At 41.2% G+C, this 15,238-nt stretch overlaps 1 protein-coding gene across 4 annotated transcripts in view; it reads left to right on the top strand.

Annotated features, from left to right (window-relative positions):
* LOC143376850 (parathyroid hormone/parathyroid hormone-related peptide receptor) overlaps positions 1-15,238 on the top strand; it is a 38,207-nt gene that overhangs the window by 20,145 nt on the left and 2,824 nt on the right. The window contains exons 3-12 of one of the 4 annotated variants that reach the window (XM_076827593.1): positions 1,357-1,456; positions 7,346-7,452; positions 8,601-8,759; positions 10,030-10,124; positions 10,921-11,258; positions 11,553-11,683; positions 11,902-11,987; positions 12,137-12,281; positions 13,379-13,640; positions 15,022-15,185. In XM_076827593.1, the coding sequence (XP_076683708.1) occupies positions 1,357-1,456; positions 7,346-7,452; positions 8,601-8,759; positions 10,030-10,124; positions 10,921-11,258; positions 11,553-11,683; positions 11,902-11,987; positions 12,137-12,281; positions 13,379-13,640; positions 15,022-15,185 (1,587 nt within the window). Of the gene's footprint in view, positions 1-1,356; positions 1,457-7,345; positions 7,453-8,600; positions 8,760-10,029; positions 10,125-10,905; positions 11,259-11,552; positions 11,684-11,901; positions 11,988-12,136; positions 12,282-13,378; positions 13,641-15,021; positions 15,186-15,238 lie in introns of those variants that run through there. The other 3 variants (XM_076827592.1, XM_076827594.1, XM_076827595.1) reach the window with 3 other exon arrangements.

The raw sequence follows: 15,238 nt of genomic DNA, 5'->3' as shown, positions 1-15,238 counted from the left end.
GCTTGAGAATTTGGGAGCTTTGAAAATTTGAGATCATAAGAATTTGGAAGGTCTAGGAATTTATAACTTGAGAAATTGAGAGCTTACAAATTTGGGGCCATGGAAATGTGGAAGCTTGAGAATTTGAGAATTTGGGAACTTGGGAGCTTTGAAAATTTGAGATCAAAAGAATTTGGGGTGTTTAGAAATTTGGAAGGTTTAGGAATTTATAACTTGAGAAATTGAGAGCTTACAAATTTGGGGCCATGGAAATGTGGAGGCTTGAGAATTTGAGGATTTGGGAACTTGGGAGCTTTGAAAATTTCAGATCATAAGAATTTGGGGTGTTTAGGAATTTGGAAGGTTTAGGAATTTATATCTTCAGAATTTGAGGGCTTACAAATCTGGGGCCATGAAAATGTGGAGGCTTGAGAATTTGAGGATTTGAGAACTTGGGAGCTTTGAAAATTTGAGATCATAAGAATTTGGGGTGTTTAGAAATTTGGAAGGTTTAGGAATTTATATCTTGAGAATTTGAGGGCTTACAAATCTGGGGTCATGTCAATGTAGGGGCTTAAAGAATATAGACGTTTTAAAGCTCGACAACCTGAGAATACACTAAGTTGGAAATTAAAGAATTCTAAAATACCAAATCTCTGCCACCGCAAGCATACTTTCCACCTCGTTCGAGAGGATCCCCTGTCACCCACAGACACGTCAGAATATATCAGACATCGAACAGCCCGACCTAAGAACAAAAGCCGTCGAAAAATAGGCCAAGAGTGCCGGAAGCCTAAACCACGAGACCCAAATAAATCGAATCGACCCAGAAGAAAAAGCCAGACACTGTTCTTTCATCTTTACGATTCCTATCGAGAACAGACTCCATCTTCGAGGGCCACATTGCTCACTGTCCATAGAGCATCAACTCCAGAACCTTCCATCTACAAAGTAGAACCTGATCAGCCATCGGTTAGCAAATTTATTCTGCTTCCTAGAGATTCACAAGACCCATCGTCGTTTCATCACCAAAAGTACTGTTTCACTTTAATGTGGACGCAAAGTCGTTGGATACGTCGAAGCACCCCTCAAGATGGGGGTATTAAAATCTTGGTACATCAAACAGCACCTTAGAAATGAATTTCTGGTCAATAATATGATTTTTTTTGTAAATTGAGGAGTACTTCGCATTTTAAGTTGTGGGTAACAAAATATCTAGGGAAATTGAAATATTTCCCATTATTTTTCACACGTTTCTAGGGACAGTCTGGTAAAATGTGATTTTTAACAAATTTTTGAGGGACCAAAGTACATCCAGTGATTTTGTGTAATTTATTTAGTTATTTCTGAAGTGAGGATAATTTTTTATTTTTCCAGGAGGATATTGACTTTAACAACCCCAGCAACCCCGACATCCAGAACCGTACATTGAAGATGCAGGCGGATCACTGTCACAAAGGGAACATTTCCATGTCTGGTGAGTACATTTTGGCCAGTTTAAACAAAACCAGCAGAAAATGGAATTTTCAAGCACTTAGAACGGACCACACCCCATTAGACTCTATGGCTCCTGTGATAATTGAATGCGTGGGCTCTTTTGTCGTTGGAAAATTGTTTTAATGGACTATAAAGGCCTCTGCGTTGATAGAAAAATGATAAAGACTGAACGTGGCAGAAATTCGTTTAAACTATTATTCAATCTCAATACTTTGAAAATTAACATTCACATTTTCACTAGAAGAATTCTGTTTTACTAAATATCAAAATACTACATTTTAATTTCACTTAACACTTCTGTCATCAAAATCGAGTAGAAATTCACGAAGCAAGCTACCATAAAAATAATCATTTGTTCAATTCCAATCGCAGCACAATTATAAAAAAAGTAGGAAACAGAAATATGCGATTAGATTACAATTAAACTCACCCACACTTAGTTATAGTTATACGACTTAGTTATATGACACTAACGAGGCCGCTTAGGCGGAGGTGAGATGAGCTTATTATTAATAAAGTTGTTATTAATTATCACTAATCAGCACTCGGGTCCTCAACAGAGTTCGCAGCTCAAAGAAGCCGCCGACTCCATCTTGTCCCGATTAAATCGCGGCATATTGCACCGGGGACTTAAGTTCCCCGCTTTAATTCACGTTGTTTCATCCAATTAGCGAGCAGAGAATACTATCGCAACGAGACATTCGATATTGTAGTGCAGAGTTCGTCGACGACGTTTCCCTGGGAATTCTATGAATTCTCCCCAACTTTTGCAGAAATTTTCCCCGTATCACCAGCGCGCAATAACACACACCATTCCCCATTGCTTTTAATTGCCAGATTTAATTAATTTCATGCAACTCTGGGGGGTCCTCGTTGACTTTGGAATTTAAGGGTGGGATTTTCGCCAAGTTTCAGTGAATTTACCTGCAAACCACCCCTCGAATATATTCTATGTTTGCTGTACAAGCAAACCACTGGGGATCATTTCTCCATTATTGTTACGCGAATTCGTGGAATTCGCATGTAACCATTCGAACCCTGCCATTCGATAATATCATGTTTCGCAGCGATCAAACGAGCCTGAACCGATCGTGTAATTATTAATCACGTGGACCGTGGAACGGTACCGCACACACGACCTTCCTTCCCCCCCAAACCGCCCTTTCATCGGCTTCGAACGGGGTTGGGATTTTGATGATTCCACCACAAAGCTGCCTTACATGCTGGGGAATTTACAGGATGATGATGGTGGGATGGATTGAATTGCAAGTTCAAAGGTATTTCGTATCGCATTTGCCGACGGGGGCTTGGGTTTCCCGTGGCCGTCACCCCGGAAAATCGGAAAGGAATTATAGTGTTTGAAAAGGAAATTGGCGGAGATTTGGAATGTTTGAGACTGTGGGGGGATTTGGGGAAAGTTTAGCGGAGAAAAAGCGAGAGAAATTGGAAATTCCTGGGGAATGGACTCCTAATGGGATTTGAACTCCGGCTACTTTGGTGGCAATCTCGTGCGTTACACCCTGAGCCAATGGAGTATTGATTCTACAATCGAGTATTTTGGCTATTTCATTGCTACAGTGTAGAAATTGTGCCCTACGCAATCTTATCACAAAAAATACCACTCTGTTCCTTGAACTATCCCCTATCAAATGTGTATTTCTGCAAATGGTGTAGTGTTCTCGATAACGTTTAAAAAAAATAAAGTTTCAACACTGGTGTTCGGAGTTCGTAGAGTACGGGTGATAGGTTTGATTTTTTTCTGGGATGTTTTCGAAGTTCATTCACAATTCAGGATGCACATTTTGTAGAGGAAGCTTCCAGGAACACAGTGACATTTTTATTATAACGATACATTGCCCTATTTTTCTCCAACGTGAAGAAGTCAGCCTTGCTCGTAATATAAGCAAAATGAGACACTAAAACACGAGTGTTCCCATAGCCCAGTGGATAGAGTACTTGATTTCCACCAGAGAGGCCAAGGTTCGAATCCCGATCTATAAACTTTGTAAAAAATTCTCACTTCCTCTCGTTTTTTCGACGTAAAATCCTCCCTTACTACCGCGCGGACCATAAATTCCCCAAGTTGCAATTTTTCATTACATTGAAATTCCCATCAGCCCCTGCAACATCCCTAGGTTAACCATCACTACGGGAAACACCTCTAATATTTCCAAATCTGGTTTCTGTCACTGGGTTCTGGTTTCTGCCTCCATAAATTCCTCTCATAATGCCCAAAGGAAGAAGCTTGTTGGAACCATCAAAATCCCCCTGCTTTCAAACCAGGAAAACGTGACTTGCATACGAAACATGGCTGTGTTAACAAATGGGCAGGCAAAATACACGACGGAAAACCGTGAAATTTTTCGCAGCGTCTGTCGGTCTTCCCAGACCGTTCCCAATAGTAAACTTCCACTAGGCGATTGCGTAATGGAATATTATTCAAGCGAAAGTCGTGTAAAATGCAATTTGGTCTCGTTAGTTCGACGGACACGACAGGCAGACAGGAGATTCCGCCTGCGCGCTGTCTCGAGATGTGATAGGCCGCGGAAAGTGGCAGAAACGCAAAAGTGAACCGCCGCGCTTGATGAGCATGCAAATGCCTAAATGTGATTTTCCGCTGCACACACAGCCGAGTCTTAATGGATTCCTATTCCTGTAACTTTGGCATGGCCGCCGTCAAACTCGGAAAATGCAGGACCATAGATTTGACATTAACGCGACGGGGTGACCCCGATAAGTGCCGGAGCTGTCGCGGTTTTTGCTACTTTTGGGACAGAGCTGACCCAGCTTCACTCGAATCAGAAAAAAAGTGGAAATAAAGTACTTTATAGTAAATTACCCTGAAGAGGGGGGGAGAGACTTTTGTGACAAAGTTGAATTTTAAAAAATTCAGTCCTTGAATATTTTAAATTTAGAATATGGTATTTGATACTTGAAATTTGGGATTTGGAACTCAAAATTTGGAATTTGAAAATTAAAATTTGGAATTTGAAATTTTAAATTTGGAATTTTAAATTTTAAATTTGGAATTTTAAATTTTAAATTTGGAATTTGGAATTTTAAATTTTAAATTTGGAATTTGGAATTTGGAATTTGGAATTTGGAATTTGGAATTTGGAATTTGGAATTTTAAATTTTAAATTTTAAATCTGGAACTCGGAATTTAGAATTTTCAGTTTTGGAATTTGAACAAGTGGAACGAGAGATGGATTCAGAATGTTCCAGGAGTCTTTTGAAGGGAGTCTTTATGGAGAAATCGTCGACTCTTGGCCACCTTTGAGGAAACCCGTTATAGCTAATAAAGTGGAAAAAGGGAACAAAGGACGCAGTAGTAATTGATTTATAAAGCATGGAGTGAGAGCAGGCACATCCCGATGCTAGACGGATAATGAAAAATCGATTGCACGAAGGTCGTCTATTGCCTAGCACATTTCACCCCTTCGTTGAAGAATAATGGGGTGGATGACTGCTAGAAATTAGCCTCGTTTAATGAGATTCCATCTACCCCGTCGATTATAATTATTCGCCTCATTCTTTAAGCATTTTTCTTCCTCGTTAATTACAGTTCCCCATCGACGTTGTGTATGCACAAGTTGCCCACGTTTAAACAGTTAAATAATATGGAGAGAAACGATTGGTATCACTGTGATTAATTCTAAAAAGAAAAGGAAAAGTAGGGACGTGATCTAAAATGCCTCGCTAACAAAGAGGAGATTCTTTTTCCCCAGGTGAGCATTTCCTTGCTGAACAGTTCTACATAATCCCCATTTAACTTTAGAATCGCCGAGTAGCGAACCCGATCTAAAGAAAATTGCAAATTACAAGCCCCACAGGTCCACGGGAACGATTTCCAATGTTTATTCCGACAATATAAGGAACAAATTCATTTCTCCGTCAAAACAGAGTACTCGAACGTATTTGCCATTTCCCTTTTTCGCTTTCTGTATTATTTCGATAATGACCCACAAACACTTGAGATTTTGAAAATTTATTTCAGAGAGGTAGGTCATCTCGTAACTTTTCTTTAGCTTCAACATTTATTTTGCAAGATTCTGGTCTCCGAGAAAAATGTTTGAGCTTCTTGTTGGGAAGGAAAATTTTTCGTTAACATAGTTAGAAAGTTACGAGGAATCGTTCTCCGCGGAATTTCCGTAGGGCGCGATAAAAATCCGCAATGAAATCTTCGTTTCGTTGGCTGGAAAATGGCTTTTCACGGGGAAACTTTCCGCGAATTGAACGAGGCAACAGTCACGTTTCTCACAGTCGGCTTTTTTCCAGCCAGGAAAAAAGTGGTTTTATAGAAATGCGTTCGCCGATATCGTCGACCTACCGATACGCGCGGCCTTCTTCCGGTCCTCCACGACGAAAATTACGAAATCAAAATTCCATACTGCCAGTCGTCTCCTGGCAGTCGACTTTTCGACAATTTTAGCGAGGTTTGCACTGTGCAGTTATAATGAGTTTTCAACTTGGAAGAGTTGAAGATTTTGGCATTTGAGGACTTCGATATTTTGGGATTTGGATACCTCAGTGTTTTGGGAATGTGGGGGCTTGGAAATTTGGGGAATTAGAAATTTTGGGACTTAGGCATTTTTGGGCATGAGAATTTGGCGAATAATAAATTTTGGGACTTAAGAATTTGGTGGCCTTAGAAATTTGTGGGAGCTTCTGAATTTGGTTGCGTGAGAACTTGGGAGCTTTGGAATTTTGGGACTTAGGAATTTTTGGGCATGAGAATTTGGCGAATAATAAATTTTGGGACTTAAGAATTTGGTGGCCTTAGAAATTTGTGGGAGCTTGTGAATTTGATTGCGTGAGAACTTGGGAGCTTTGGAATTTTGGGACTTAGGAATTTTTGGGCATGAGAATTTGGTGAATAATAAATTTTGGGACTTAAGAATTTGGTGGCCTTAGAAATTTGGGGGAGCTTGTGAATTTGGTTGCGTGAGAACTTGGGAGCTTTTTGGAATTTTGGGACTTGAGAATTTGAAAGTGTTGGAAATTTGTGAACTTAGGAATGTCAGCATTTATTTAGAAATTTGGGGACTTAGGAAACTCTGACTTACAAATTCAGGTGTTTGAGTTTTGGAGGACTTAGAAACTTATCAACACTTGCGAAATAGTGATATGAATTTTATATATTCTAGCAGGATCTTAAATACCACAAAACTCAAACTTCTTAAAAATTCTTTCAAAATTCTTTTCTACTTGACAGATGAGTTAAAATTCAAGATATTCGGAAACTTGTGATTCAAACGTTTCGGTGTTTGGATTGTTTTTGTACACACGTTCCTTTCATGGCGGCGCGAAAAACGAGGGACACTATGTCAACGTTCAAATTTTGAAATATCAAGGGCCAGCAGTCCTGTCGTGATAAATAAAACATCACAATTGTCAGATGAAACATGAATGGTCACGTCGACAGACTCGTTAATCCATTCATTGCGGGAACCGTTCTCGCCGGGAAATTTCTTTTGTTCTTCAACGTCCAAGGGGATAAATCAAAACTTCATTTACTAATGAAAGGAAGAATGAGCAGAAAACTCTGCACTTTGTAATAAATTTTCCACAAATGCCAGGGAAACACTGAAAATATCATTCAATCCACTTGAGAAAAGAAAAAATCTGTATTTGTTTAAAATGTGTCTATTACCCACTAATAATTGAATTCGCAAAATTTATGAACTTAAGAAAAATGTTAAGAGTGTAACGACAGCGATACAGCTACTCATAAAAAGCATGTTTGGCTCCTAAAATTTGAGTGAAATTATTACATTAATAATATTTTAGGACCACGCGAAGAAAGGTGTTATAAGAGAATGTAAAAAATATTCCTGGTGTGTAAAGAGCAAAAATTTTTATGAAACAGGCTGGTGTCCAGAAGTTTGGGATGAAATATTATGCTGGCCATCAACTGCACCTGGAGATCTCGCCATTTTACGCTGTCCATCTTATATCGCTGGGTTCGATGACCAGGTAACGATTGAAGTCGTATGAAGCCTCCATTTTGTCTCATCTTCGCACTATTTCATATTTGTATGCCATTGTAATGTGCTTCTTCTTTTCTTCGGTCCACATCATTGGAAATCATTTCCTTTTTCTCTTGTTGAAATCGACTTGTAGTTCTCAGAGTTGTATGCTGACATTGCTGACTTTCCTTTACTTTATTTGCCACAGTGAGATCACATATCAATTGTTTATTATACAACATTTTATATTACTCCTGCTTCTTCTCCTTTTTCTTCTTCTACTTCTCAGTTTTACTAGTCCACTGTCGAAATGAAACCCCCATCAAAACTGTGTATTCATCACTTGCATTTCTCAGAGAGGGGCAAAATATTTGATTTTACCTCAACACCTATGATTTTCTGAAAGTAAATGCTGTAATTTCTGTGTATTCCTTTTCCCATTTCTTCATTTACCATTTTCCCTTTTCCCATTTCTTCATTCACCATTTCCCAATTTCCCAATTTACTTTATCTCATTTCCTATTTCCCTGTTTCTCCATATCCCCGTTTCCCTACATCCCCACTTTCCCTTTTGCCACTTCCCCATTTCTTTATTTTCCCATTTTCCCACTTTCCTACTACCGCTCTTCCTCGTTTCCCCTCTTCCCAATTTCTATATTCCCATATATTTCTCTCTTCTATTTCCCTCTTTTCTAGTTAGTAATTTCCCATTTCCCATTTCCCATTTCCCATTTCCACTTTCCCGTTTCCCATTTTCCTATTTCGCATTTTCCAATTTCCCATTTCCCATTTACCATTTCCCATTTCCCATTTCCCATTTTTCCATTTCCCATTTCCCATTTCCCATTTCCCTTTTCCCATTACCCATTTCCCATTTTCCCATTTTCAGTGGTTTCCTTCCCTCAATGCCCCCACACTCAACTCAATCATCCACCTCTCCTCATATTCCTCCAAATTGATCAAACGATCCATCTAATCCCCAGGCATAATCCACGACTACAATACCTGCGATCCTATCCTTCAAAATCTCACCCACCATCATCTCATCGAATCAGCTCTAAGAGAATTATTGAATCGCGCGTTCCACTGGGCCCGGACGTTGTTCCTCTCCTTTATCTGTATTCCACTCGCACCATGCAACTTGCATTTGTTCAGGCGAACGCGTCGAGACAGTGCATGCTGGATGGCCAGTGGTTTTGGAATAATGGCACCAACCGCGCCTGGAGTAACTACAGCCAGTGCTTCAAGGATCCATTAGTTACTCTTCTGGTGACGGTGACCGGTAGCCAGGAGAACAACGACACCCTCATTAAGGTAAATACCCACTCCAATGATCCAATTCGACAGGGGTTGTCAGCTAAAAGGACGTCCAATGAGGGCAAAGGGCTGTAGACACCTAAGTGTCCCTGTATTTCATGATTTTGATGGGGAAAGGCAGGATTGGACTCTATCCTAAATAATTCTGGTATAAAGGTTCAGGGGTGGTGGGATTCTAAGGGATGATGAATTTAAGGGCTCGAAGACTCAAGAATTTAGGTGTTAGGAGTTTAAATATTTGAGAACCTGGAAATTTTGAATCTGAGAATTGGGGAATTTCAAATTTTTTGAGTTTTGGAAATTGGGGAGTTAGGAGGTTGAAGAATTGGGGCATTGGGAACTAGAGAATTCGAGGAACTGAGTAGTTGCGAGTCGATGAATTTGGAAACTTAGGATTTTAAAAATTCGAGACTCCGGGCGTTTTGCTATTTGGATACTCCAATATTTGGGAAATTAGGTATCTGAAATCTTGAATACATATTTGGATTCTATTAAAGCTTCGGACACTTAGAAATGTGGTACTCTGAAAATTCAGTACTTGGATATCTGGATACTTGAATACCTACTCATGTACTTGGAAATTCATAATTATTAATTCGAACAGGAGATAAAATCATGAAAGTGAAGATTCACCAGAAATAATAATTGATGAAGCACGAAGTATAATTGAATAGGCATCGGTGCTTCCAGAGTGCCTCGTGTTTAATTCTCGGATGTCAGTTTAGTATTTTAAGTTGCTCATCGGGAGAAACTTGTTAGCCAGCAAGGAAATTACGGGAAATGTAGCAACTCCCCAAGGAAGCTGGCACTGTTGCGGCTAGCGGAAATCGATGGGAATTATGTCAATGACGTCAAAGGTTTTTAAGAAAGAAAATAGAGGCCTGCTGGCAATGATTAAACATTCCTCTGACAGTTTCCATTATTCCCTCGCTGTTTCCTTCGGAAAGTTTCAATCGCCATCGATTTCTTCCGTGCCCACAGGTGGACGTTGGAAATACTTATTTTATAATTTACAAGAACCGTTCTTGAAGTTCCCTGATACATTGTTATATTATAGAGTTTATAATATTGCGACCGAGGAGAATATTTCGAAATTATTCAGAACGGTTTCAGGGTAATTAGCTTGTCTCCTGTTTACAGCGAGGACGAAAGTTTATCGATGAAATTATGGGTTCGGTTCCCCTCTGTTCGTTTGTAAAATAATTGTGAGTTCGCTGAATTGCCCTTTACTTTGCGGGCAATCTAATTGTAACGAATTGTATTACAGAAATTCTTTCCCATAGTGAAGACAATTTCGAAAGTTGGATACACCGTTTCCTTTTTCACGTTGGTCGTCGCGTTTTTCATTTTAGCTGTGATCAAGTAAGTATTAGCTTAATTTACATATCCCTAAATTTCCGTATTACCCAGTACCACGATTCTCAATTGCCAATATTTCTAAGTACCTAGTATCTCTCAAATTCTTGCATTCCCAGATCCTATGATACCAAGTACTCAAGCAACCGAATCCCCAAGCCCCCAAATTCGCTAGTCCCAAATTCCGAATCTCTCAAATACTCAAGCACTCAAGTACTCAAGTACTCAAGTACTCAAGTACTCAAGCTCCCAAGTACTCAAGTACTCAAGTATTCGAGTACTCAAGCACCCAAGTACTCAAGCAACCGAATCCCCAAGCCCCCAAATTCGCTAGTCCCGAAATTCCTCAAATCCCAAATTCCGAATCTCTCAAATATCCAAGTACTCAAATACTCAAGCACTCAAATACTCAAATACTCAAGTACTCAAGTACTCAAGTACTCAAGTACTCAAGTACTAAAGTACTCAAATACTCAAGCTCCCAAGTACTCAAGTACTGAAGTATTCGGGTACTCAAGCACCCAAGTACTCAAGTATTCAAGTACTCAAGTTCCCAAGTCCCTAAATTCCTCAGCTCCCAAAATTCCGAATCCCTCAAATACTCAAGTACTCAAATACCCAAACACCAAAGTACTCGAATACTCAAGTACCCAAGCTTCTGAACACCTCCCCATGGGACATCCCTTCCTCCAAAAAAGCCGTCCATCCATCACTCCACCCTCCACTCAACGACGACGAAAGTATTCACCGATGTCTAATCGCCGAAACCTCGGATCACTACTCCAAGTTTCTCCCGAATTGGACGTAGGAAATTGAGGTGCCCGAGGAACATGCTCCACTTGCATCTGTTCGCCTCGTTCATGCTCAGGGCTTTCATGGCCCTCATGAAGGACTTTCTGTTCGTCTCTGGCATCGCCCTCGCCTCGGACATGATGATCAGAAACGGCAACACCTACTGGCTGGTGGACGAAAAGGAGAGCAGCTGGCTCTGCAAAGCGTTCACCAGCCTGTGGCAGTACTTCATACTGGCCAACTACTTCTGGATCCTCATGGAGGGCCTCTACTTACACAACCTGGTGTTCCTGGCACTGTTCACCGACGTCAGCTCTAGTATCGCTGGTTACGTGTGCCTTGGATGGGGTGAGTCACCCTCGAGATGGCCTCGGTGCTGAAATCACTCTTCCTTGAGATGAAGAGGCATTCATCACTTAGAATTAGCTTCTCAAAAAATTCCATTTTAACAAGTGTAATCTTGACGATTAGTATTAAATTTGGTGATGTAGTATTTTCAATATGCAACAGAATATTTTCAATGGTCTTTTAATTTAAATACTTGGAGTCACTGGTAGTCACACACTATCATCTGGGGAAACCTTTGCTTCAGTCTTATTCTTCTCAAGCATTTTACGTAGCCCTATTGGTACTGGTTCTCAGGCCTGCCAGCCATATTTGTGTCCTGCTGGATCGTGGCGAGGGTGACACTCGAGAACACGTATTGCTGGACCACTCACGAAAGTTCCTACCTCTTTCTTCTCATTCGAGTGCCTACGATGCTGTCGATTCTGGTGAGACGATAGTTCTGCCTGCCAAACTATATCAAACTTCAACATTTAAAGCATTTAAAAGCTAGCGAAGAGGTGCCTCGATAGATGTACACATTTCTCCAGTTAAAACCCCTTTACGAGTCCTCAAAGAATTTTGCAGCTTCTTCAGCAACAGCAAAGAAGTACATAACTTACAATTCCTCGGTAAAACCAGCATCCCCCGACCTCGAATTTTACAGATCAACTTTGTCCTGTTCGTCAACATTGTCAGGGTGCTCTTGCTGAAGCTGAAGTCGACGGTTTCAGAGGAGACGCAGAGATACAAGTAAGTTTCTTCTTGATCAACAACTTCTAGATAATAATGTTACTTAACCCACTTTCCAATGGCGCCTGGGAACTGTCCCCTCTGGGCAACTACTGGTGCTGATACCACTGCAAGAAGATTACCCATTAGAAACATGTCACGTTTTCCAGGAGATGGGCGAAGAGTACGTTGGTGTTGGTGCCACTTTTTGGGGTCCATTACACTGTTTTCTTGGGGATGTCTTATAGCATCGGGGTGAACGAGACTGTGGAGATTGTGTGGCTATTCTGCGACCAATTCTTTGCATCTTTTCAGGTAACTTATGCTGTCATCCTCCTTTGATATTTAGTTTTAAAGTTCGTTCTTTTCAGGGTTGATATTGTGGGCTTTTCAAAGCTCGTCTTTGAGTGCCTTTCTTCTCACTGTTTACTTTCTTTATTTATGGTCTTCAATTATTATATTAGTATTCTTCAGCTGCAATATCGTTTTCTGTGATCCCTGATCTACTTCTTCAGTTATAATATCGAAGTTTCTTCTTCCTAACTATTCAGTTTTCTTCGATTTAATTTTTTTAAGTCCAGAGCTCCCATTTTCCTGTTCCCTCCCTTCTCAAATGTCTTCCCAAAGGAATTTCGTGTGATTCAAATTCCCATAATTTCTTCTCAACATCTCAATTTCATTTCCACATTTCTTCAATTGCATTTCCAACCAATTTGTACTGTAATACAGCCCCAAGTTCAACTTCTCAAAATTAGCTATCCACCCCATTTCTGCCCAACACACCCTCAAATCCTCCACCTCCCCAAAATCTACCATCCACCCCATTTTTCCCAACTTCTTCACCACCCCAAAATCTACCACCACCCCTAATTTCTTCTCAACACACCCTCACATCCTCCACCTCCCCAAAATCTACCATCCACCCCATTTTTCCCCAACTTCTTCACCACCCCAAAATCTACCACCCACCCCTAATTTCTTCTCAACACACCCCCAAATCCTCCACCTCCCCAAAATCTACCATCCACCCCATTTTTCCCTACTTCTTCACCACCCCAAAATCTACCACCCACCCCTAATTTCTTCTCAACACACCCCCAAATCCTCCACCTCCCCAAAATCTACCATCCACCCCATTTTTCCCTACTTCTTCACCACCCCAAAATCTACCACCCACCCCTAATTTCTTCTCAACACACCCCCAAATCCTCCACCTCCCCAAAATCCACCATCCACCCCATTTTTCCCCAACTTCTTCACCACCCCAAAATCTACCACCCACCCCTAATTTCTTCTCAACACACCCCCAAATTCTCCACCTCCCCGAAATCCACCATCCACCCCAAATTTTTTCTCCTACCAACCGCAACCACAACGAATAACCGCGTGGTTCCTCTTTCCCCTGTTTCCAGGGCTTCTTCGTAGCCGTTTTGTACTGCTTCCTGAACGGCGAAGTTCGCACCGAGGTGTCCAGAGCGATTCGAAGCCAGAAGCTGCCCCGTTTCAACACAAGATGGATCTCTAGACCGTCGACACACTCCGGTAGCACCTGCAGCTGCAACGCGTCTAAACTTGGCAGACATTCGAAGAGGCCACGATGGTGGGACCCTTGGCTCTGCTTTTTCCATGGCAGGGAGGCTCGACGCTCCACCCACTCGATGGCGAGTACACAAGGTGTCCTAATCTATCCTAATCCTCTGCTGTGTGCCTCTCGCTTAAGCTACTAACTGTCCTCCTTTCGAGCGGTACGCCTGCTTCGCTTCATCTTCAAGTAGCCATTTCTGTGGGCACATACTTGTTTCCATGTATTTTTGTGTTTTGTTATGTCTATTGGGCATTTTGGTTTGAAATTATTCAATCGAGTTTCACAGTATTTTGAGGATCGAAATTTTTCTTTTTCGAAAAATTCCTGGGGGAATTTTGATTCTGCGAACTGTTTTCTGGAGTTTCTTAAGGGTAACGTTCGATTTTAGATCGTTTGTATCGCATTAACTATGGAAGAAGTTATAAATAATTAAAGAAGCTGTTCTATATTAGTAATTTATAATTAATTACAAATTGTAGATTTACCCCTTTTCAATTATTTTCCACTAATACAATGTGGAACAAGCTATTATCTTGATTTTTATTAAATTATTCTACCACGAATTAGTATCAATCCACCCCTCCTTACGAATTACAAATTTCCTCCTCAATTTCATTCAGTTTTAACAACTGTAGAGGCAAACAAATATGCCAACCCCCTGTTTCTCATTTTGAAACCTTCAAACTTTCATACCAACGTTCCACTTTCTGCACCCATTTTCTCCCATCAAATATTTACCCCTCCAACCCCTCAAACATCTACTTCCCTAACTTCCCGACCACCCGATTAACCGCCACAAGATAATCCATTTTTAACTTCCATTTGTGCTAATCATCTCGTGCACACAACCGAAGCGAAGCGATCCACCACTTCGTGGAGTTTCTCGTCGACAAATCGCCCCTCGATATTTCCCACCCCCTAAAGTAAATCCGCACCCAGTGGAACGAAAACATTCCTTTCCTTCTAATATCCACCGCGATTCCATCCACACTTTCCAGAATTTCTCGGCCAAGATCGATCACACCCCATTCGTCTTCTGTATTACAGACCACCCTCGTCAGAGGGATGGTGGAGGGTGAAAGGGACACTTCCTCCAGCGAGATATTAATTCTCATGAAACTTCTGGGTGGCGTGTCTTTAATTTTATTCAGCCACCGTTACAATTAATCAAACCCCTGCGGCAGAAAGGGGGTGAAAATGGTGCACCCTTGATCCCACCCCCGTGAAAATTCTGCCACCAGTGAAATATTCTTTGGAGAGATTCAGAAAGGTGTTGCGAAAAATCTTTCGATTTAAAAACGAAAACTCTAACCACCCCATTTTCTTTATAATTTCAACTGCACCCCCTTTGGCGAGACTTCATCCAATTTCTCCGTCCGTTCCTCCTGAATTTCAACCGGTATATGCGCGTCCTAACGATTGTCGACACGTGGAGGCTCCGATTAAAGGTGGAGGGTGGTTATTTTTCAGATATTGGCACGCGAGGAGGTAGTCTAGCGAGCAGCAGAGGCTACCTGGAAATCACCGGGAACGGGCAGAGTGCACTTCCGGGTAATCAGAGTCAACAGGCGAGTCACACGTCGCCCCTCTACAGCAAATATACGGATCAGTCGTTACTTTCCTTCTGCTCCAACGTGAGTGCATACACGCTTCACCCTGGCAGCGTCACCCACCCTTCGTTCACCCT

This window comes from Andrena cerasifolii, chromosome 15 (assembly GCF_050908995.1).
Source record: "Andrena cerasifolii isolate SP2316 chromosome 15, iyAndCera1_principal, whole genome shotgun sequence".
In the NCBI taxonomy this organism is placed as follows: domain Eukaryota; kingdom Metazoa; phylum Arthropoda; class Insecta; order Hymenoptera; family Andrenidae; genus Andrena; species Andrena cerasifolii.
Note: the sequence above shows the minus strand (reverse complement) of the source record. Positions and strands in the feature narration are given on the sequence as shown.